The sequence below is a fragment of the Quercus robur genome, chromosome 10 (assembly GCF_932294415.1).
Source record: "Quercus robur chromosome 10, dhQueRobu3.1, whole genome shotgun sequence".
Classification (NCBI taxonomy): domain Eukaryota; kingdom Viridiplantae; phylum Streptophyta; class Magnoliopsida; order Fagales; family Fagaceae; genus Quercus; species Quercus robur.
In genome coordinates, this window is record NC_065543.1 from 31347259 (window position 1) to 31371254 (window position 23996).

The following is a 23996-nucleotide window of genomic DNA, read 5'->3' on the forward strand; positions in this document are numbered from 1 at the left end:
ACGGAATATGTTTTTTAAAAGTTTAAAACAACACCCTTTTCCAATTAAAGGAACAAAAATGTTTAATATTCTAAAGTCATAACCTTAGGAAAGAAAAAGAACCATGAACTAAAGTTTTATTTATTTTTTGAATGAATACCATGAACTAATTAAATTGATCATTCTTAATTAATAGTAATACATCCCATCATTATCAAACATCTATAATTGATGTCCTTTATTTATTTATTTTTTTCCTTTTTTAAAATTTAATTTGAGCATGATGATGACAATTTGGCACACGCTTCATGAATGACAAAGAGGCTGAATATGAATGAATACAGCTGTAGTACAACTTTGTACAGCTGTATGATAAAAGTGGCTATATATGAGTGAGGCTTTATTTCCAATTTTCCACCAAGAACAGCTGTTTGATAAAAGTGGCTAGGACTCAGCTTTAGGCCAGTAGCTATTGGACATGTTAGATACGCGACACATGTCTAGCAAGTGGCTATATATAAGTGAGGCTTTATTTCCAATTTTCCACCAACACATCACAATCGCTTTCTACGAAGAAAGTAGGAACTCTCTCTCACAAATCACTGACTCTGAAAGTGTATTTTTTTTTTATTGTTTATTTTTTTAGGAGAATGTTAACCGGCACCACTTGGTGCTGGTTAAGGGCCGAAAAAACAAAAATATTGGACAGAAAAAGTAAAAAATATCTTAAAATAATACTGGTAAATTGAAAAGGTTACATAAATTGAGAAAGAAGATATAATTTTTTTCGAAAAAAAATGTGTATTTAATGGGCATCCTGCGCTAGTTAAGGATAGAAAAAACAAAAATATTTGTCAGAAAAAGTAAAAAATATCTTAAAATAATACTTGTAAACTGAAAAGATAACATAAATTGAGAAAGAATATACAATTTTTTTCGAAAAAAGATGTACTTAACGGGCATCGTGCAGTACCCATTAACGCAACTCTTTTTTTAATATAGAAATAACGTAGTCTTTACTCTTTTACCTTTTGAATGAACGCCATTTTTCCATTTTTGTATTCGAAGTTCATGTCCTTTTAATTATTTGATTAATCTAATAAAGATTGTCCAAAAGCATTGTACATAATATTCAAAAAAATAAAAAAATACATTATCAAATAGATCACTAACAATGACGCTGAGCTATCTTGTATCAAAAAAAGAAAAAACAATGACGCTGAGAAAATAAGCTCACTTTAGCTTGGAGGAGTAAAGTCAAGATAAAACAAATAAACTTTTTTATACAGGAATATCATTTAAATAATATTTGTTTTTTAATATTTTATTTTTTATACAAAAGGTAAGATTTCTTACTTATATACACGAATACTAAGAAAAGGGAGGAAGAATAATGATGTGGATAAAATATCAGCATCATCAAATAAAATTTAGGGCAATTGTCTAAAATGCCAGGTGAGCTTAAAAGTGTAATTGCGGTCAAACTTCGGACTATAAAGTTTTCACAAACTTTTTTTTCCCCTTGTCTATAAAGTCTTTAACATTTGCAAGTGCGAGTCTTTTTTTAATTGTTAGATTAGTTAATGATACTTGTCTCCTTTATTGGCAGTGAAGGCTGCAATCTATGCACAGATGGTTGTGATTTTTAATTATCTGATTGAGGAGATGAGAAAGAAAGAAAATATGAGTTGAAATGTTAATGGCTGTTGTATGGTGTGTACTTGAAGGGTGAAGGTATATGAAAATGACAAACTTCAGTTACAAGCTCCTTCTAAAAAACTAAAATGATTATATATTTTGAAATTAAATTTAATCATTGGATTGTATGCTCATTTTGTTCTTAACATGCATGTCAAATGTTATTCAAATCGGATATTATTTACCATTCGAATTCATAAACTTATTTTTTATACATAATTTAAGACTATACAAACTTGTAATTTAAATATTTGATTAATGACATAACTATTAATCTTTGATTTTAATTCTTAAAATTTTATAATGCATAGAAGAAATAATAAGAAAATACAATCTAATGTTGAATCTGTCAAAATTCACATTTAAAAAAAAAGGGTAAAATAATATTTTGATCCTTAGACTTTACCAAAAGTTAAATTAGAAAAGATATAGATGAACAATTTTAGTTTTTGTTATTAAAACTAATTTGGTCTCTCTTAGATATAGTATGTGTATGCCATCAATTAACTAAATTTAATTTTTTTTAAAAGAAATTTAATAAGTTTTTTGCAATTTATGGTACTCATTTAGCACAACCGTAGTTTCTAAGCTCATTTTTTATTATATAGTATATAGATGATGTGAGTTTTGGATGAACACTATGAATTTGTTCATTTTGAAAAAAAAATTGTCCCTGATAATAATAATAATAATAAAGTAATAATAATAATAATAATCAATTGAAGCAATGATTTTTTTTTTCCTGCTATGTTCGATATTTCTTCATAGGAATACGATGGATTGGATATGTGGGACTTGAATCAAGTACGGCACAAGGAAACGTTGAATGTGGCCATGTAGAACAAAACCCCTTGATTTTTTTTTTCCTGCTATGTTAGATATTTCTTCATACGATGGATTGAAGAATGAATGTGACCTCGTGTGACTTGGGAGACCCGTCAGGCACGGAATAGTTGGTAAAAATATGTCTTTATATAGCTTACTAACAGGTTATGGCACAAAATTATATCAAATTTGGTGTCCTGAGATTACTTGTCAAACACGTCAGAAAGGAAAGCTATGACTTAAAAAAAAGCTATAACTAAAATCACTTGTGGACCGAAAAGCTTTTTATGCACTAGACTAATGTCTGATAGTGAGACATGGGTCACATGCTTGACAGTGACACAAAATTATATCAAATTTGGTGTCCTGGGATTACTTGTCAAACACGTCAGAAAGGAGAGCTGTGACTTAAAAAAAAGCTATAACTAAAATAACTTGTGGACCGAAAAGCTTTTTATGCACTAGACTAATGTCTGGTAGTGAGACATGGGTCACATGCTTGACAGTGACGATGGACATGAAGTCGGAAGTCCAGCAATCTTTTAATTCAGTGAATATCTATCTTGGCCATAAAACTCAAATAAATATATTCCACCCAAAAATTTCGGTTTATTTTTAGTATAAAAATTTATTTATTTTTAGACCACTTTTAAAAAAACATTCACATAATAATATCTATTATATTTTTTTATTAAATTTTTAATTTTTAAATTTTTTTTTATTGTTTCTCTCCCATCTCATACATCATAATTACCATCTATTTTTTCCTTCGTTCGAAAAAAGAAAAAAAAAAAAAGAAAAAAAATGGACTATATATGCATAATTTTAAATCGATTAATGTGAATGATTTTTAAGATTGATTGGCCAAAATTTTGCATTTAGGTCATTTTGCTTAGACCAATGCAAGTGCTCCAACTATTTCAATAAATTTAAGATATGCCCAATTTACAATTTTACAACATGATGAAATAAAATTTTATGTTTACATTGTAATGGCAAGGTAAGCTTAAATTTGCCTTTTGTTGTGTGTCTACTATACAAATTTGCACCGCAAGTACAATACAAATATATAAAGGTATGATGGTCAAAATGGGCTTTTACTCATTTCTCACAAATTTTCCAATAAAATGCCCTATGTCTGAAACTATTTAGGGAAATGTCCCTGTTTTGAAACTCGATTTTTTGAAAAACGAGTTATAGCGGACATGAACTAAGAATTTTTTTTTTTTGGAACTCGAGTTCCATGAATTCAAGTTTCAAATTTTTTTTTTTTTAAATTTTCAATTCACTATAACTCGATTATCCAAAAATCGAGTTTTAAATTGAAACTCAATTTTTAGAAAATCGAGTTTCAAAATAGGGATATTTTCCTTATTAGTTTGAAAAAGATGACATTTTACTAAAAAGTTTGTGAAAAAAGGACAGGTGTCCATTTTAACCAAGGTATGATGAAATAATCTACAGTATAAGTGAAAGACACTTTATGTCCAATTATTACGTGCATTCACTACTCCTTTTTTTTTTTTTTTTACAACCTACCACTTCAATAAATTATAAATTATAAAGTTGAGAGTGAACTTCATAATAAAAAAATGTATAAACTGAGTGTGAACGTAGTATTTTACAAGCTTTGGAAAATATTGAATGAGGTCGATAAATAAAAAATAAAAAAGATGTCTCGATAATCACTCAAGTCCTCGTTGTCAGCTTGTTCTTCTCTATTCGTCTTATAAATTTGTGCTTTTCCCTGAGCACCTATGCAGTGAAATCAAACCCTCTTTGTTGACAAAACTTCACCCAATTAAACCTCTTAGCCAAAAAGAAAAAGTTCGTATGGGGATTTCTCACTGGAGTTCAGCTCCACCCTCCTCTTCTTTCTGCATGCATGCTTTTATCCTTCTCTGGTGGTGTGGCTTGTTAGTCACCTCTGTGGTGGGCGGGAATAATGAGACAGACCGTTTAGCTTTGCTCGAGTTCAAAGCCAAGATCACTCAAGATCCTCTTGGAATTTCAAGCTCTTGGAATAATAGCATCCACTTTTGCCAATGGCAAGGCGTTACTTGTGGTCATAAACATCAGAGGGTCATAGCATTGGACTTGCAATCTCTGAAACTGGTAGGTTCCATATCACCCCATGTTGGAAATTTAAGTTTTTTGAGGAATCTAACCCTCCAAAACAATAGTTTTCATAATGAAATTCCTCCAGAAATTGGCCGTTTGCATAAATTACAGTTCTTAAAATTGCAAAATAACTCACTTAGTGGCAAAATTCCAAGCAATTTATCCAGTTTCACCAACCTTAAAGACCTTCATTTCAGTTACAACCTTCTCAGTGGAAAAATCCCTGCAACACTTGGTACCTTGTCAAAGCTCCAATCCTTTTTTATTCACAATAACAATCTTATAGGAAGTATCCCACCATCTTTCGGGAACTTGTCCTCTCTTGTGGCGTTTTCCATAATTTATAACAACTTGAGTGGGATTATCCCTACTTCTTTTGGCCAACTGACTGAGCTTAGATATTTTTTAGTGGGTTCAAATAGATTGTCTGGTACAATTCCTCCCTCGATCTTCAATATGTCTTCATTACTACGCTTTGATATAGGAGACAACCAAATCCAAGGGAGTCTTCCATCAAACATAGGTAGCACTTTATCAAATATCGAATTCTTTTCAATTGGAAAAAACCAATTCACTGGATCTATCCCTGTTTCAGTATCTAATGTTACAAATTCATATTATTTTCATTTGGGTAAAAATGAACTAAGTGGAAAAGTTCCCTCTTTTGAGAAGCTAAATAGAATTGAATATTTTAGTATTGCCTTCAATAATCTTGGAAATGAAGGGGCAAATGACTTGAGTTTTCTCTGTTCTTTGACAAATGCCACTGATTTGATTTTTTTGGCTATAAATGTCAACAATTTTGTGGGAAAGTTGCCCGAGTGCATTGGCAATTTCTCAACAACTCTTACTCTGTTGCTTATGGATAATAATAAAATATTTGGAAATATTCCTATTGGCATAGGAAATCTGATCAAATTGGAGATACTCCATATGTGGAACAACAAATTATCAGGTACTATTCCCTCTGAAATAGGGAAGCTTTCCAAGTTACAAAATTTGGATTTATCTCAAAACAATATCTCAGGGAATATTCCATACTCCCTTGGAAATTTAACAATTTTGACAAGATTGAATTTAAACAAGAACAATCTTCAAGGAAGTATCCCTTTAAGTCTAGCCAAGTGTCAGAATATGAATTATTTCCTTCTTAGTGAAAATAATCTCAGTGGCACTATATCACCTGAAATCATTGTTGGTCTCTCATTCTCAACAATTCGTCTAGTCTTGTCAACCAACAAATTTACTGGTGTACTTCCTACGGAAGTAGGAAATTTCAAAAATCTTGAAATCTTGGATATTTCTGAAAACATGTTATTTGGTAAAATTCCTACCAGTCTTGGTAGTTGTGTAAAACTAGAAATTCTATACATGGGAAGAAACTTCTTCCAAGGGGTCATTCCTTCATCTTTGGAATCATTAAAAGGCCTTGAAATTTTAGACCTTTCTAGCAACAATTTATCTGGCAACATTCCAGCATTTTTGGAGCGCTTTCACTTCTTGCAGTTATTGAATTTGTCTTATAATCAATTTGAGGGTGAGGTACCAACAGAGGGAGTTTTCAGGAATACAAGTGCAACTTCAATTAAGGGAAATACTGAGCTATGTGGAGGAGTGCCAAAGCTCAAGCTTTTTATATGCAAATACAATAAATCCAAGAAAAGGAAGTTGACTCATTCCTTGAAACTAATAATCTCTATACTTTCTGGAATTTTTGGAGTAACTTTGGTGATTTCATTTCTACTTCTCTTCTCTTTCAAAAGAAAGAGAAGAGAAAGTACTTTAAATAATTCACAAAATTTACTTTTGAATGTATCTTACCAAAGTCTACTAAAAGCTACAGATGCATTCTCCCCCACTAATTTGATTGGTGTGGGAAGTTTTGGATCTGTGTATAGAGGAATTCTTGATCAAGATAGACGTATAGTTGCTGTCAAGGTGCTCAATCTTTTGCACCATGGAGCTTCTAAGAGTTTCATTGCTGAATGTGAGGCTTTGCGAAATATTAGACATCGAAATCTTGTAAAGGTACTCACAGCATGTTCAAGTGTTGACTATCAAGGTCACGATTTCAAAGCATTGGTATATGAGTTCATGAGTAATGGCAACCTAGATGAGTGGTTGCATCCAATTGCAAGAACAAATGAGTCTCCTATGGAACAAAGGAATTTGAATCTTCTTCAAAGAATTAATATTGTCATTGATGTTGCAAATGCATTGGAATATCTTCATCATCGTTGCCATACACCAATTGTTCATTGTGACCTCAAGCCTAGCAATGTTCTTCTCGATGATGAAATGATCGGACATGTGGGGGACTTTGGCTTGGCAAGGTTCCTTCTTAAGGCCACCCAAGAGTGTTTCACTAATCAATCAAGCTCTATCGGATTAAGAGGGACAATTGGTTATGCTCCTCCAGGTAAATAACTTTATCATTTATTAACTTTAAATTTTGATCTTTTCACAATATATCTTAATGTATTTTCAAGGATGAAATATAGCTCAAAGAAGAATGTCATGTAGAAGATAGAGCATGTCTTGAAAAAACTTTCCGCTTTGCATAAACATTTTCTTGTTATATGCCTCCACTAAGAGCTCCTTCGCAACTTGTGAGATTATATTTTCCCCCTTTTTTAATGTGAAGCTAGATCAATCACATTTTAAATGTTGTGTGTAATTGCAGAATATGGTATGGGAAATGAGGTGTCAACCAATGGTGATATCTATAGTTATGGTATACTCTTGTTGGAGACATTCACAGGAAAAAGACCTACAGATAACATGTTCAAAGATAACATGAACCTTCATGATTTTGTAAAAGGAGTATTACCAGAACGAGTGGCTGACATTGTGGATCCTACTCTTTGTTTGGAAAAAGAAGATATGGAAACAAGGACAAATGATACTCACAATCAAGATCAAATTGGAAGTCCCAAAATTCTAGAGTGCTTGATTTTGATATTTGATATTGGAGTTTCTTGTTCTATGGAACTCCCAAGGGACAGGATGAACATTAGTGATGTTGTAGCTCAGCTAAATTTGATCAGAGAAAAGCTCCTCAGACCTAGAATACGGCAAGAAAGACTTCGGCTTATAGGTAAATATTTTATGACATAGTACTTGTTGCTCTAACACCCACTCCAAACCTTTACAGAGAGATCATATATCCAACACAATGCCATGTGCTTGTTACGGTACTTTCTTTTTTTCTAGCAAAATTGATAATATTGATGCCATTTGAAATTTGAATACATGATGGTACTATTCATATGATTAAGATTCATCTAATTTGCTTTCTATGATTCAAAATATGCTCTTTTTTGTCCCATCGCCTCTCAAAATTTTTGTTGAAAAATACATAAATCAAAATGACGTTTAAGCTATTTTCGATTTGGTGATTTCTACCATTAGTGATTTTTGGTATTGTATTTACACTCGGTGCTTTTTATAGAGAAGTTTAACTAATTTATTGGGAATGATTTAGTTGTTCATAATCTTAACTATATCTCAAGTACCAGGATAAACATTTCCATAAAACATTTAATGAGTTTAGGATTTGAAAATTGAACCTTCTTGCATTATTATGAATCCCCTTACTATTTTGAAAACAAAAACTTTTTCCTATACATAGAAATGATTTCTCTTAATTCAATGATTTAGAGGGATAATTGTCCTCCTTGAATGCAGGTAAAGAGGGCCAGTGACCCTATTGGAAGGCAGCATGACTTGATGAGGTTTTGATTTTGTATAATGTTGGAACAAAATAATCAGATTTGTAGCACCTCCTTTTGTTTCTTTTAACACTCACTTATTAGTTTATCTTGTATTTGTCATAGTTTTTTTTTTGTTTTTTGTTTTTATTTTAAATATCCATGGAATAATTTGTGGGTGTAATATTGCTTTCAAAAAATAATAGACACTCTGTGGATGTAGGTTTTTATGGCCGAACCACATTAAAATTGTTGTCTTCCTTCTTTTGTTTGCCTTCATTTTTCACAAATGAACTTTACAGCTTCAAGCCTTAGATAGCACCAGTAGCCAACAAGGCTTCTAGTTTGGTAGTTATTAGTTCCTTTGTCACTGCAAATTATTAGCAATATAAAGATGTTTGTGACCCATAATTTGATGATTACGTACAAGAAAAAGCAATTTATATTTCAAGATCATACCATTAGGGTTATGCTAAGCACCGAATAGTTTCTTGTAGATCTTATAATGAGTCTTTTTATGCTTAACAAGAATTTTTTTTTTCCAAATAATATTTTTTGAAGTTTACTTGAAATAAATAAAGATGATATATTTCATAATTAATTTAGATTTTATTTTATGAATTTAGCTATATACAAACTATAATGTTATTTTAAATTTTAAATAATGCAACACTAAATACATATTTAAATTTGTAATATTTAGAGTATATTTAGAAACAACTTATTTAACTAATATTAAAAACTTTTTGCTGAAAATACAATAGATAAAGCTAAAAGCCAGCTGAAATAATATATGGAAACCCATAAATAGTACTAAAAAGTGCAATATGACGCATAAATAGAAGTAAAAATAAGCTAAATAGTAAAAAAAAAAAAATGCATTTTTCAGCCAATGTCAAACGCAATCTTAATCTTAACGAAGAATTTGATCATTTTTCAATTCAAGAAAAACAAAAAATATTGTCCGAAGTGAGAAGAATGTATATAAATAAAACATCATTGCATTTCTCGAATTTAAAACTTAAAAAAGAAATAGAAAAAACAATCAATGTCTTGACATTTGATAGGCTTCCTTTTGTACAACTTGGAAACTCCAACCCATCACATACATCCCCTACTTTGGGCCTTGGTTGAGGATGATGATAGTTGGTTCCTCTATATTGTTCCTAATAGATTATTATCCTTATTTGCGAAAGCAGTTGCATGCATACCAAATATGAATTCATAATCATTTCTGGTGTGGTTTAGAAAATTTGTTAGGTTCTAAGACTTTAGGAACTAAATGTATTAGAACTTTATTATGTATTATGTTGGCAAACCATAATCAAAATATAGAGTCTAGGTTTAGACTTGCTCAAAGAGTGTTTATTTTGTAAAGTTGGAATTGAGTGATTGCTTGTGAGATCTAGAGGTGTTTACCTTCATACACACATAGGGTTATTAAGATCAAGATTCATGTTAAGAACTTGGTGATCACTTTAGTTGCTGCTTAAAGAACTTAAAGAAGATCTGAAACCTTTGAGTGGAGTCTCAAAATCACAAGTGGGAGTACTTGTGGTTGCAGTGGATCAAGGAAAGAAGTAGTCTGTGGACTTGGAGCTATCACGTGGTCATGGTAGTAAGTTTTCTACTAGAGATAGCAATAGGATGTTAGTAGTCTAAGTCTTATTGTACAGACTTTAATTCTTTCATAGTGGATCTGTTTTACCTTGAGGATAACTAGGTTAAATCCTCTCCAGGTTTTTTACCGGTTTGGTTTTCCTGGGTTATCATATCGTGTGTTCTTTATATTTCTGCATTACTTACATGATATGATTTGAATGTGTTAACCTAGATCTTAATAATTTATCTAAGTAATCACTTGGGTAAATAACTAGGTTAAACAACTTGTGTTTTAAGGGGTTTAAAAACTTACAAAATCAATACTCATATGGTCTCACCATGCCAATGCATCCCCTAAGAATACTCATGCATGCAACTGTGCATGGTCTCAAGTCTAGAGCCAACTTGCTAAAACTTGAAACAATTTAAAATACTAGTCGATTAATTATAGCAGCTCCAAATTCCCATCACATTAAACCTTATGCATATCTTTTAAGTAGAGACAATTTAAAATATACTACTCGATTACTTAAAGCAGCTCCAAATTCCCATCACATTAAACCTCGTGCATATTTTCTCAATGTGAACACTTTTTATAGAAATGCTATGTTGTAAATATTTTCATAAGGCATCCAGGTTGTTATTGGCTATTGTTAGTGGACAAACAATTAATTTCAATGGTGAGTTCAATTAGAACTGATGAGGTGGAAATCGTCAATTAGTAGGTTCGTCTAGATGGATTGGCATGAGCTCGTACAAGTTCCTACAAGATTTAGAAAGGAGTGGAAATTCTCTCAGGGTGGTCACTGATGTAGTGCCAGCCATGGAGCCTCCGATGACAAAGTCAGTGAATAGAAATTAGGAAATAATAAGAGCTTAGTGATGGTAGTAATAATGAGTAGAATGTATGTACCCTCCTTGGGTTGGGTAAGCCTATATATATAGGCTTTCCTTAGTAGCCGTTGCTCTCCTTAAGTGGTGGATTAAAGATTGCTTAGGTAAGGTCCCAGGTCTTCAATTCAATCCTTTATGGGGGTTCCAAAGGTCTTCTTGCTGATATGTAACCGCCGAGGCATTGAATGTTAGCTTTCATCACGCTCTATCCTTGTCCAGGTTGGCTTTCCTAGATGAGGGTAATTATTCGGTCCATCAAGAACCAACAGCAACATACCACTTAAGAATTGTTGTGAAAATGTTGTAGACATAGAACTTGTCAAAGTTTTATTATAAAACTCTTTTATGCTTCTACTTTTGAATTCAATATCTGTGTTGTATTGACTATTCAATATCTGTGATAGAATTTAAGACATACAAGCTTGAACTTTAAAACATATCCTTTGCATAAGAGAAGGAAAAAGAAAGACAGTTTATTTCTCAAAATTAAAATTTCAGATTTCTATTGGTTCATATCAAATTCTTGTAATAAAATAGAGCATTGAGGGTTTTTCCATAAAATAGGTTTAAGGCTTGTAGAATAAATGGTCACACATTTGACAATTTCACTGAAAAGTATTAAGGGAATTCTTATATTTTAAAACAGCTTAAAGGCTAAAGTTAATAAAAACTATTAATTGACATAATTTTTTAAAAATATTTTAATATTTATAGCTATTAAACATTTTTTTTAAGATTTAAAATTTAAAAATAGAAGTTGTCCCCACAAGCAAAAATTCCTAATTTCACCACTACATGCTGATAATAATCAATTGGAGCATAAATATCTCTCCTCCTATGTTTGAAATTTCTTCCTAGAAATACAATGGATTGGAATATTGTAGGCAATGAAAATGTAGAATAATCAATGTGGGACTTGAGAGACCCATCAATCCATCTTGTAGAATTAGAACACGACCCCTTGTACATGGGACCATTTTTAGTCACAAGGGTTAGCTGTGGACTTTGCTTCATGTAATCTGACAATGGCGAATCAGATTACTCTTACACATAAAAGCCAAATAAATATATATCTCCCATAACTATTTCTATAAATCTAAGACACGTCAATTTCATACACAATTTCATTGGAATATCATTGGTAATGAAAATTTAGAAAAATGAATATGTGCTCATGTGGATATAGGAGACCCTTCAGTCTGTCGTGCATGTCTTGTGGAATTAGAACACGACTCATTATAAGTGGGACTATTTTCAACAGTGACTCTGTGAGCGACAAATTGTTTTGGGTTGTCTATACCTTGACAGTGACCTATGTAATTTGACAAGGGCTGGTCAGAAGTCCATCAATCTCTTGCAAATTGCAATTCAACCAAATCTCTCCTATATGGAAACTTTTACTTGCTTCCAAGATTTCACTTTTATTTATTTATTATTTATAAGTGTTAAGCGATCAAGCAACTCGTTCGTCTAATCTTAGCAGTTGGATTCGAGATGTGAAAAATATTAGTGCAAGAGTTAACAAGGTTATTTAGAGCAGGAGTTTAACTCCTCTTGGTAGAAAGTGAATTGTTCCCACTATTCCACCTTTTCTTAATCAGTAGAGAGAAAATAAATAAATAAATAACTCACTTACACATAAAAACCAAATAAATCATATGTACAATAACTATATTTTTCAATAAATTTAAGACCCACCCAATTTGCAATCTTACACAATTTTACCACATGATGAAATGATCTACTATAAGTGATCCATCACTTTTTAAAACATTTAAGATGAATGACCACGGATTTTCTATAATTTTTCATCCCCCACTTCAGCAAATTATAAAATTACTTGCTAAAAGAAAATTCAGTGGAACATAGTATTTTGTACATTTGACTTCTAAGTTCTAAAATTGAGTAGGATTACATGTTTTGGAAAATATTGATGCACAAAGTTTCTTTTCAAACTAGTTTAGAGAAAAATGCTTTAAACTCTCACAAAAAAATTAACATGACTGCATATTTTGAAAATCTAACAATTAGATTAAATGTTTTTTATGTTCTTAACGTTCATGTCAAATTTGATTCATAAACTTATTAAATGTTCTACACATTTAATATTATTTATTATTTGATTCATAAACTTATTTTTTATACATAATTTAAAACTACAAAAACATTATTTTAGATATTTGCTTGATGACATAGCTATCGATATTTGATTTTCTTAAAATTTTTTAAACATAGAGGATATAATAAGAAAATTCAATTTAATGGTAAATTTATCATAATTCACTTTCAATAAATAAATTTAAAAAAAAGGAAGAGTCTGAAGAAAAAAAAAAACATTTGTCTAATATTGAATGAGGTCGATAGGGGAAGTTTCCTCCCCTTTGTTTTATTGTCAAATGTCCCTTATTAAGTGGAGGGGAAAAAAAGAAAAAAGGAAAAAGATATTTCTATAATCCCTTAAGTCCTTTTAGTCAGTTTGTTCTTGCCTACCTTATTATAAATATGTGCTTTTTCCTTAGTGCCTAAGCAGTGAAATCAAAAACAAAAAACACCCAATTGTACCATTTAGCAAAAACAAAAATTGTTAATATTCAATTTGAGCGTTGATTTTTTTTTTCCAACTTTGTTAAAAATTTCTTCATAGGAATAAGATGGATTGAATAATGAATGTGGCCATGTGTGACTTGCAAGACCCGTCAATCCATCAAGCACATCACAAAGGAACATTGAATGTGGCCATGTAGAACAAAACCCCGACTGCGGGACCATTTTTAATTAGATACTTAGATCTGTGACTATGTAAGCGACAAAGGAAAACTGTTCTTTATTATTTTGGAAAAAATTTATATTCCTAACTCTAGTTAATGCTAACAGAACGCCTTTTCCCACACCTAAATCTAGTATGTTTTTGCGTCAATTACTGATTGAATTTTAACACCTTTACATGAGTGATGGATTGACTACAAAATTTTTAAAAAGCTAAAATCCCTTATTGGTGGAAAAATTATTATGCACCGAACAAATGAGACTCAATTTTGAAGTAAATCACTGCGCACCCTTATCACGATGGTCACTTCACAAGTATAAAGATAGGAGTTCAAGTCTCTAGGAAGGAATTTTAAATACATATACATTTAATTAAAGAAACACTCATATACACTTAAAGTAGGACCCACATATTCTCATACATACTCATTATGCTTTTCCAAGTAATTGTATTGGGCCGTTCTTGATAGTGACAAGGGCCAACTACATGTGGAGTGTGGACCTTGATTACGAAGTCTAGCAATCTTTTAATTCAGATATAAAAGTCAAATAAATATATCCCATGCAAAATGTTCATTTATTTTAATATAAAAATTTATTTCTTTTTAGGCCATTTTCAAAAACATTCACATAATAATATCTATTATATTTTTTATTTTATTAAATTATTAATTTTTTTAAAAAAATTCTAGTTGTTTCCCTCTCATCTCATACATCCCTCAAACAGCGTTCGACAATTCAAAATTAAAACCTTATCAATGCTAATATTCTTAAACAACAACATGGGTTTTGGATGAAGACCACGAATTTATTAATCTCAAAAAAAAAAAAAAAAAAATTGTCCCTGCTAATAATAATCAATCGAAGCATTGAATTTTTTTTTCAGCTATGTTAGAAATTTCTTCATAGGAATACGATGGATTGGAATATCGTTGGCAATGGAAATTTAGAAAAAATGAATGTGGTCATGTAAAGATTGGAGACCCATTAACCATCATGCACGTCTTGTAGAATTCGAACTAGATGTGTCTATGTGAGCAACAAATTGCCTTTATTCATTCTTAAAGGTGACCCATGTAATCTAACAAGGGCTGGTCAGAAGTTCATCAATCTTGCAATTCAACCATAACTCTCTTACACGGAAACTTACTTGCTTCCAAGATTTCACTTCTATTTTATTTTATTTATTGGATGGATGAGAGTTAAGTGGTCAAGCACTTCATCCGTCGCATCTTAGCGTTTGGATTCGAGTCGTGCAGAAAGCATTAATACAGGGATTGACAAGGTTATGAAGAGTAAAACTTTAACTCGTCAAAATGAAAAGTGAATTGTTCCCGATATTCCACCTTCTCTTAATTAGCAAAGAAAAAAAAACTCTTACATATAAAAACCAAAGAAATTATATGTCCCGTAACTCTATTTTTCATTAAATTTAAGAAACACCCAAGTTGCAATTTCACACAATTTTACCATATGATGAAATGATTTGCTATAAGTGATCCATCACTTTTTATATGAATGACTTTTTTTCTACAATTTATAATCTCCCACTTCAAAAAATTATAAAATTGAATGTGAACTTGCTAAAAGAAAATTGAGTGTGAACATAGTATTTGGTACATTTGACTTCTAAAATTGAGTAGTGTTAAAAGCTTTAAAAATAATGACGGACAAAGTTTCTTTCCAAACTAGTTTAGATATTTTGAAAATCTAACAATTAGATTACATGTTATTTATGTTCTTAACACGCATGTCAAATTCATTCAAATTGGATATTATTTACTATATGATCCATAAATTTATTTTTTATGCATAATTTAAGACTACAAAAACATGAAATTTAGATATTTCATTGAGCTATTATCTTTGATTTTCTTTAAATTTTACAAGCATGGAGGATGTAATAAAAAATATTAAATCTATTGGTAAATTTATCATAATTCACATTCAATTAAAAAAAATATATAAGAAGAGTTTGAAGAAAACATTTGTCCAACATTTGTCCACGATGAACTAGTAATAAATTCTTTCAAAAACGATGAATACCCTTGGGGAATATTTCATGTGCTTAGGCAGGTTGATTAACACTACGCCCTAATCCCAAGTTGAGTGATCACTCCTTAATTTTGTAGTGGATTAGATACATGTGCACTACATGGCTCTTGAAAGTTTCCAGAAAGTTTGTTTTTTCACTACCTTCTTATAAATATGTGTTTTTTTTTTTACAAATACATAAATCAAAATGACGTTTAAGCTATTTTCGATTTGGTGATTTGTACCATTAGTGATTATTGGTATTGTACTTACACTCAGTACTTTTTATAGAGATGCGTTTGATGACTTTGATGTAGACATAGGTTTAAATTACTCTAGGTATGAAATTTTAATGGGTAAGAAGTTTAACTAATTTACTAGAAATGATTTAGTTGTTTATAATCTTAACTATCTCTCAAGTACCAGGATAACCATTTCCATAAAACATTTAATGAGTTTAGGATTCGAAAATTGATCCTTCTTGCATTACTATGAATCCCCTTTACTATTTTGAAAACCAAAACTTCTTCCTATACATAGAAATGAGTTCCCTTAATTCAGTGATTTAGAGGGATAATTTTCCTCCTTGAATACAGGTACAGAGGGCCAATGACCCTATTGGAAGGCATCATGACTTGATGAGGTTTTGAGTTTGTATAATGTTGGAATAAAATAATCAGATTTATAGCACCTCCTTTTGTTTATTTTAACACTCACTTATTAGTTTATCTTGTATTTGTCATAGTTTTTTTTTTTTAATATCCGTGGAATAATTTGTGGCTGTAATATTGCTTTTAAAGAATAATAGAGACTCTATGGATGTAGGCTTTTATAACCGAACCACGTTAAAATTGTTGTCTTCCTTCTTTTGTTTGCCTTCATTTTTCACAAAGGAATTTTACAGCTTCAAGCCTTGGTTAGCACCAGTAGCCAACAAGGTTTCTAGTTCAGTAGTTATTAGTTCCTTTGTCACTGCAAATTATTAGCACTATAAAGATGTTTGTCACCCATAATTTGATGATTATGTACAAAAAAAAGCGATATGTACTTCAAGATCATACCATTAGGGTTATTGCTAAGCACTGAATAGTTTCTTGTAGATCTTAGAATGAGAGTCTTTTTATGCTTAACAGGATTTTTTTTTTTTTTGCCAAATAATATCTTTTGAAGTTTACTTGAAGTAAATAAATATGGTCTATTTCATAATTAATTTGGATTTTATTTTATGAATTTAACTATATACAAACTATAGGGATAAAGGCCCAGAATAATGTATTGGGCCTTGGGCTCTGTCCGAGGACGCTGAATGGTCTGAGGAGGGGCAAATAGTTATTAGGGTTCCAATTTAAAGTTTCGTGAGTAAGGAGCGAATGGAAGGTGATCCGAGGAGGAACTCCTCCTCGGATATGACGAATGCAGCTCAAGTATGTGTTCTAGCAATTAGAATGGCCCTCCAGAAAGCTCCAATGATAGGGACGTGCCTCATGAACATACGAGAAGGAAGGAAACCCCAAAAAATATCTAAAGAAAAGCTGCTGCCACCGCATTAAATGCATTGCAGCTACTTTTCTGGCTACCACAACTCATAGAAAGCCTGTTGAGGTCCAAAAAGTCATAGCACCCAAGCCCAAAGAAATAAGCACAAGGGGCCACGGAAAAAGAGAAGAAAGCCCAAAAGGCTTGAAGCCCAAAAAACTTCAAGAAGAAAAAAAGGCAAGCCCGGAAGTTTATGAGAAAAGAAGAAAGAAAAAGAAAAGAAGCCCAGATCAGAAGATTGAAGAAGAAAGCTAAGCTGGGATCCTCAGAGACTGCCAAAAGGCTTGGGATCCTTGAGGCGTGTAAATACAGTTAAGAAAGGATTAAGACGGCTCAAAAGAAAAAGCCAAAAAGGAACACAAGAAACAGAGGATGGGCACGTCCTTCTCACGTATCAAATGACCCAACAAGAAAAAGAAGAAAAAAACTTGGAGCGACTTCTCATAGCACATGTGGGTGGCACCTCGAGGAACCAGAATGAAGAAGTATAAAAATGGGAGTAGCAACGAAAGACTTTCAAACCGGCAAAGTGGGATTCCGCCCATTTGAGAAAAAAAGATAAAGAAGAAGGACGGTCAAAAGCTAGACCGTGAAGAACGTGACCTTAGCGTACTCTGAAATAGGTAGTCAGTCATGGACTTTCAAAGAAACAACACTAAAAGGAAGGAAAGAATGAAGAACAGGGAAACTAAACGTTTTGGGCGATGGGCACAACACAGGCTCTGGTACCTAGAGGGCAAAACAAGGGAATCAATAGTTCCCCTGGGACTTCAGAATAACACTATAAAAAGGGGGGAAGGATTGCGAAGATGGCATATAGAAAATTTGTAACAGAATCATTGAGAAAGTTCTGTCGAGAAGAAAACTCAGAGAAACTAGTAAAATTACTTCCCGGTATCCTAGAAAAAGCCATGATAGCACATACTCAGATTAAAAAAGAATCAAATTTTGCAAGTCTTAGAGGTTTGAATAACCATCTAAGACTGTAATTTTTGAGCTTGCTTGAATCTTGTATCACGTCTTAGTGAACACACTGTAATCATAATAAAGAAAGTTTAATGAAATATTCCCTATTGATTTGAGGATCCCTAATCATTACTTTGTGCTTTTACTGTTTGCTTTTACATTACTTTGCTGTTTTAATTGTTGTTCAATACAAATATCCTTGTTTGTTAGTTTATGTGTATTATAGGAAGTATGCCTTGTGCACCACTTGATTCTTAAACAGCCATTTAGCTGCGGTGAATCAAAGCCCAATCCACCAAACTACAACTATTTGGCCCAGGATCCTTGGGCTTGAGTGCTAGAGAAAAAGCACTCTCACAAAGCCAAAGAGGATGTCTGATGGGACAGGTACTCAAGTGAGGGCTCAAGTGATCAATAAGTGTAGGGTCAAAATGATCCAAATGGAGCTATATAATGTGAGAGACCTTCCATGAGGAAGGGGATCAGAAAAATAGAGAGAGAATACTGTAGCAATCTAAATTTTTCTTGTATTCAATCGTGATCAATTTATATAAGTGTGACCTCCTCGGACAGTTTAGTGATTCAACTTTATTTTCTTTGCTCTTGCTTGTTCATCTTTCAAATCCATACTAGCCGTTATCAAAGTCATTTGGGCCTAGTTCTTCAACCCACTCTCTACAAATTTATTGTATTGGGCTTATTGGGCCAATATCTCATACGTTTTGGGCTTGGGCTGTAAATCGTGACCCTACACAAACTATAATGTTATTTTAAATTTTAAATAATGCAACACTAAATACATATTTAAATTTGTAATATTTAGAGTCTGTTTGAGAATAACTTATTTAGCTAAAACTAAAAACTTTTTGCTGAATGTACAGTAGATAAAACTAAAAGCTAGCTGAAATAGTATAGGAGGACTCATGAATTGTACCAAAAAGTGTAATAAAACTCATGAATAGTAACAAAAATAAGATGAATAATAGCAAAAATAAGTTAAATAGTTAAAAAACTGCTTTTTTTCAACCAATGACAAACGCAACCTTAATCTTAATGAAGAATTTGATCAATTTTCAATTCAAGAAAAACACAAAATATGGTACCTTGGAAGTGAGAAGAATGTATATAAATAAAACATCTTTGCATTTCTTGAATTTAAAACTTAAAAAAGAAATAGAAAAAACCATCAATGTCTTGACACTCGATCAATAGGCTTCCTTTTGTACAACTTAGAAACTCCAACCCATCACATACATCCCCTGCTTTAGGGCTTGGTTGAGGATGATGATGGTTGGTTCCCCAATATTTTTCCTAATAAATTATTACCCTTATTTGCAAAAGCAGTTGCATGTATACCAAATATGAATTCATAATCATTTTTGGTGTGGTTTAGAAAATCAATACTCAAATGGTCTCACCACATCCCCTAAGAATATTCATGCATGCAACTGTGCATGGTCTCAACTCTAGGCCGACTTGCTGAAACTTGAAACAATTTAAAATACTTGTCGATTAATTAAAGCAGTTCCAAATTCCCATCACATTAAACCTCATGCATATTTTCTCAATGTGAATACTTTTTTTTTTATATAGAAATGCTATGTTGTAAACATTTTCATAAGGCATCTAGGTTGTTATTGGCTATTGTTAGTGGACGAACAATTTATTTCAATCATGAATTCAATTAAAACCTACAGTAACTTACCACCTAAAAATTGTTGTGAAAATGTTGTGGATATAACATTTGTCAAAGTTTTATGATAAAACTCTCTTATGCTTCTACTCTTGAATTCAATATATGAGTGGTATTGACTATTTAATATCTATGATAGAATTTAAAACATACAAGCTTGAACTTTGAAGCATATTTTTTGCATGACCAAATAAGAGAAGGAAAAAAAAAAGACTGTTTATTTCTCAAAATTAAAATTTCAGATTTCTATTGGTTCATATCCAATTCTTGTAATGAAATAGAGCATTGAGGGTTTTTCCATAAAATAGGTTTAAGGCTTGTAGAATAAATGGTCACACGTTTGACAATTTCACTAAAAAGTATTAAGGGAATTCTTATATTTTAAAACAGCTTAAAGGCTAGAGTTAATAAAAACTATTAATTGACATAATTATTTTTTAAATCTTTTAATCTAAATAATAATAATAATAATAATAATAGGTAAAGCTGAGAGAAACTCAAATTAAAATTCCAAATTAGAATTTCAATTTTGTGCTATGTGTCCTAAATTATTTATTCTTAAAGGGTTTTATTTCTTAATTTTAGAATCAAATGTGAGACTACATCATAAATATTCATCTAAGTGAGTTATTAAGTACAAAAACCAAAGAGTCTAAAATAAATGAATCGTTAAAAAAAAAAAAAAAAAAAAGTGCTTCACAATAATTTTTTTTTAAAAATAAACATAAACAATTTATATTTTATACTTAATAATATATTATGCATCTTATTGTATATCTTTAAGTGTATCCATACATATGCATGAGGTTACAAGCCAGTCTATATCTATATATAATAATATGTGAAGTTGAGAGAAACTCAAATTAAAATTCCAAATTAGAGTTCCGATTTTGCGTCATGTGTCATAAATTATTTATTCTTAAAGAGTTTTATTTCTTAATTTTAGAATTAAAATGACTAATTTTATGGTATGATTTGTTGGATTCTAGGGTGGCGAGTCAACTGCAACAGCAAGGTATAGTTACATGAGCGAGACAACAATGATGACAAGGTATCAAAAGTCGATAGGGGATGGCCGTTATTGCCATATTGTGGTCTCCATGGCCAAATCTTGAATCTCTACTACCATATCTCAACCTTGCTAATGTTGAATGACCTCTCGTAACTACAGATGTCAATGTTCATCAAAGAGAGAAGGCAGTGGGGGGTTTGACATCCCATGAACTAATATCCGACTAAAATAATTAGGTTTTACGCTAGAAAACTCAATGCTGACTAAAGCAGTGGTCACAACTGTCTAAAATGCTTCAGATTGGCTTGGATCAGATGGTTGGGTTATGTTCAATGGCTTATTGGCTCATCCCTATTTTCCATAGATCATGTTGAGTTCAACCAATGATAGGATAAGGTTAGAAAATTCATTATTGGTTTTGAAATCTCATATTGGTTAAACGAATAATAAGGAGGTGCAAGAGTCAGTCTCACATTGAAATAAGATTAAAGAAGTGAGGATCCCATAGTGGTGGTGTAGGTTGTTGTGTGTGTGAGAGTTAGGAGCAAAGCTGACGTAGGACAGAATCTTCAAATTAATTTCTGTAATTTGTTATACTTGGTATTTTTATGTAATTTTCGTTATTTTAGGTTTAGGGTATTTATTTCCTTGTTTTAGGTGCTTTTAATGCTTTTTAGGTCAAATTTGGTTCTTGTTATGGTTAGGTATTAATTAGGGTTATTTTAAAATATATTTTCTTGCATGTCAAGTTTTACGGAGCCCTTAAATAGGCCCCTAAGTTTGTAAACATTTTTTTAAAACAATTATTCAATCAATAAAATTCAAACTTTTGCCAATTATTTCTCTGGTGGATTTCGAAACTCTTTTTTCTTGTGAATTCAAGAAACCCTCGTCGAATTGAGATTATTTTCAGAAGCAAGCATGTTTTGTTTCTTGTTGTCTAGAAGTAAACGTGTTCTGCTTCTTGACACTTCTGCATTCCGCATCAGTTGGTATCAAAGCCTTGACTTATCCTAGTCTGGTGGCTAACGTATGAGACAGTAGCAATTCGGGTGACAGAAAACTTAGCAAGTATATTATGTGACGTACAGTTAGCACTCACAAATATCTTTGCTAGGATGCCATTGTTGGATCATGGAAACAATAGGGATAACTGTCGCAAAGACATAACTCACGAGCAACCTATTGGTATGCAAATTTCATATAGGCCTTATAAGAGAATTGCAAGTTTTAATGGTTATTTTTATAAAATAGATTTTCTTGATTGGTTACTTGATCTAGAGGATTTATTTGACTATGAAAATATTTGTGATGAGAGAAAAGTTAAACTTGCTTTGTATAAACTTAGAGAGTATGCCTTACATTGGTGGGAACGAGTACAGACTGATAGAATCCGACAAGGTAAAGACAAAATTCGTTCATAGCCAAGAATGAAAAAAATGCTTGCTATCAAATTTTATCCTTTGAATATTGATGAACTTTTGTCATATACAAAACAAGATTATTTTTGGCCAAGAAGTTCACACTTGAATTATTTTAGAGAACCATAAATTCCACCGTTAAGAGAAGCATTGTGTGCTAAACAACACATTTTTCTTTAAGAAAATATAGAAGTTTATGAGGAAGTTCATGAAGATCTTATTATAGAAGAAGAACCTAAAATAAAGATTGTGGAGGAAATTAATGAAGACCCTATTATAGAGAAAGATCTTGAGGTCGGGATAGTAGAGACCATTAAAGAAGAAATTATAGAGGAAGTTGTCATGATCTCTATGTAGTCAAGTTAGATGATTGCAACGTTCAAGCTCCTATTATTTTGGTGGGAGACACCGAAACAAAATTTATTGATTTTATTGGGGTGGAAAGATTTGATTTGATCGCTGACTCTTATTTGGTGAATATTTTCAATTGCATGAAGACCAAGGGAAAAGAAGTTCAAGTGGCCCAATTGGTGACTTTCAAGTTTGGTAAGAATACAAAGAAGATGAATTATTCAAAGTATTTGTTCTCTTGGAATGGAAGGTTTTAGATTTCAACCATCAACTCGAGGACGAGTTTGTTTCAAGTGGAGAGGTCTGATGTAAGACAAAATATTCAAATTAATTTCTGTAATTTGTTATAACTAGTATTTTTATGTAATTTTCGTTATTTTTGGCTTAGGGCATTTATTTCGTTGTTTTAGGTACTTTTAATGCTTTTTAGGTCAAAATTGGTTCTTGTTTCAGTTAGGTATTAATTAGGGGTTATTTTAGAATATATTTTCTTATCTGTCAAGTTTTATGGAGCTCTTAAATAGGCCCCTAAGTTTGTAAACATTTCTTAAAACAATTATTTAATTAATAAAATTTAGATTTTGTCTATTATTTCTCTTGTGGATTCCAAAACCCTTTTTCCTTGTGGATTCGAGGTTATTTTCAAAAACAAACGTATTTTATTTCTTGTTTTTTAGAAATGGACGTGTTCTACTTCTTGACGTTTTCGTATCCTACATCAAAAGCCTTGTCTCATGAGAGATGTAAAAGCTAGCTTTTCCTAGTGAGTTAGTGTGAGAGGCCCTTTAGGTGTATTAGGGTTAGTTTATATTTGAAAGTTTCTTATGAGAGTTTGTGTGATTGTAATTCCTATTATTTAATAGTGATTTTTTGTTGGTGTTTCCTGTGGATTTAGATTTGCAGTTAACCCAACCACGTTAATTTTTGTGTTGTGGTGCTTACTATTTTATTATTTATGTGTATTTCATAGTAGATCATTTCACATATATCTTTTTTTTTTTAGAAGACACATATTTCTTAATAATGGAATGGATAAAGATTTAATCTAGAGTTTGAAGATTGTAAATTGTAATAATTGATAAAAACCATTACTTATTTGACATGATAATGACATAATTCGAATAGATATTTTATTTCCATTAATATGGATGGACTATATAAGTATCTGTTTAGGAATAATTTATCTAGCTTTTTGTTAAAAACTTTTTAATGAAAATATTGTAAATAAAAGCTAAAAGGTAAATAAAATTAGCCAATTGATTGTTTGCTAAAAGTATTATAGCAACAAAAAATGAAATAAAATAAAATGGGACTCATAAGTTGTAATAAGCAAAAAGTACTTGACATTTTGAGAAAAACCATATATAGTGTGAATCTGCATGCACTTA

General features: G+C 31.5%; 1 protein-coding gene across 1 annotated transcript; it reads left to right on the plus strand.

The window, feature by feature from the left end:
- Positions 1-4177: 4177 nt before the first annotated feature.
- On the plus strand, positions 4178-8593 carry LOC126702445 (probable LRR receptor-like serine/threonine-protein kinase At3g47570). Its single transcript, XM_050401148.1, has 3 exons — positions 4178-7042; positions 7307-7720; positions 8311-8593. The coding sequence occupies exons 1-3, from the start codon at positions 4336-4338 to the stop codon at positions 8325-8327; spliced, it is 3138 nt and encodes a 1045-aa protein (XP_050257105.1). The 5' UTR covers positions 4178-4335; the 3' UTR covers positions 8328-8593.
- Positions 8594-23996: the final 15403 nt, after the last annotated feature.

Excerpts from the sequence above, each read along its gene's own strand:
- LOC126702445 (XM_050401148.1), top strand. The coding sequence starts at position 4,336 with ATGGGGATTTCTCACTGGAGTTCAGCTCCACCCTCCTCTTCTTTCTGC. Across the intron at positions 7,043-7,306 it reads AATTGGTTATGCTCCTCCAG|AATATGGTATGGGAAATGAG; the intron begins GTAAATAACTTT and ends GTGTAATTGCAG.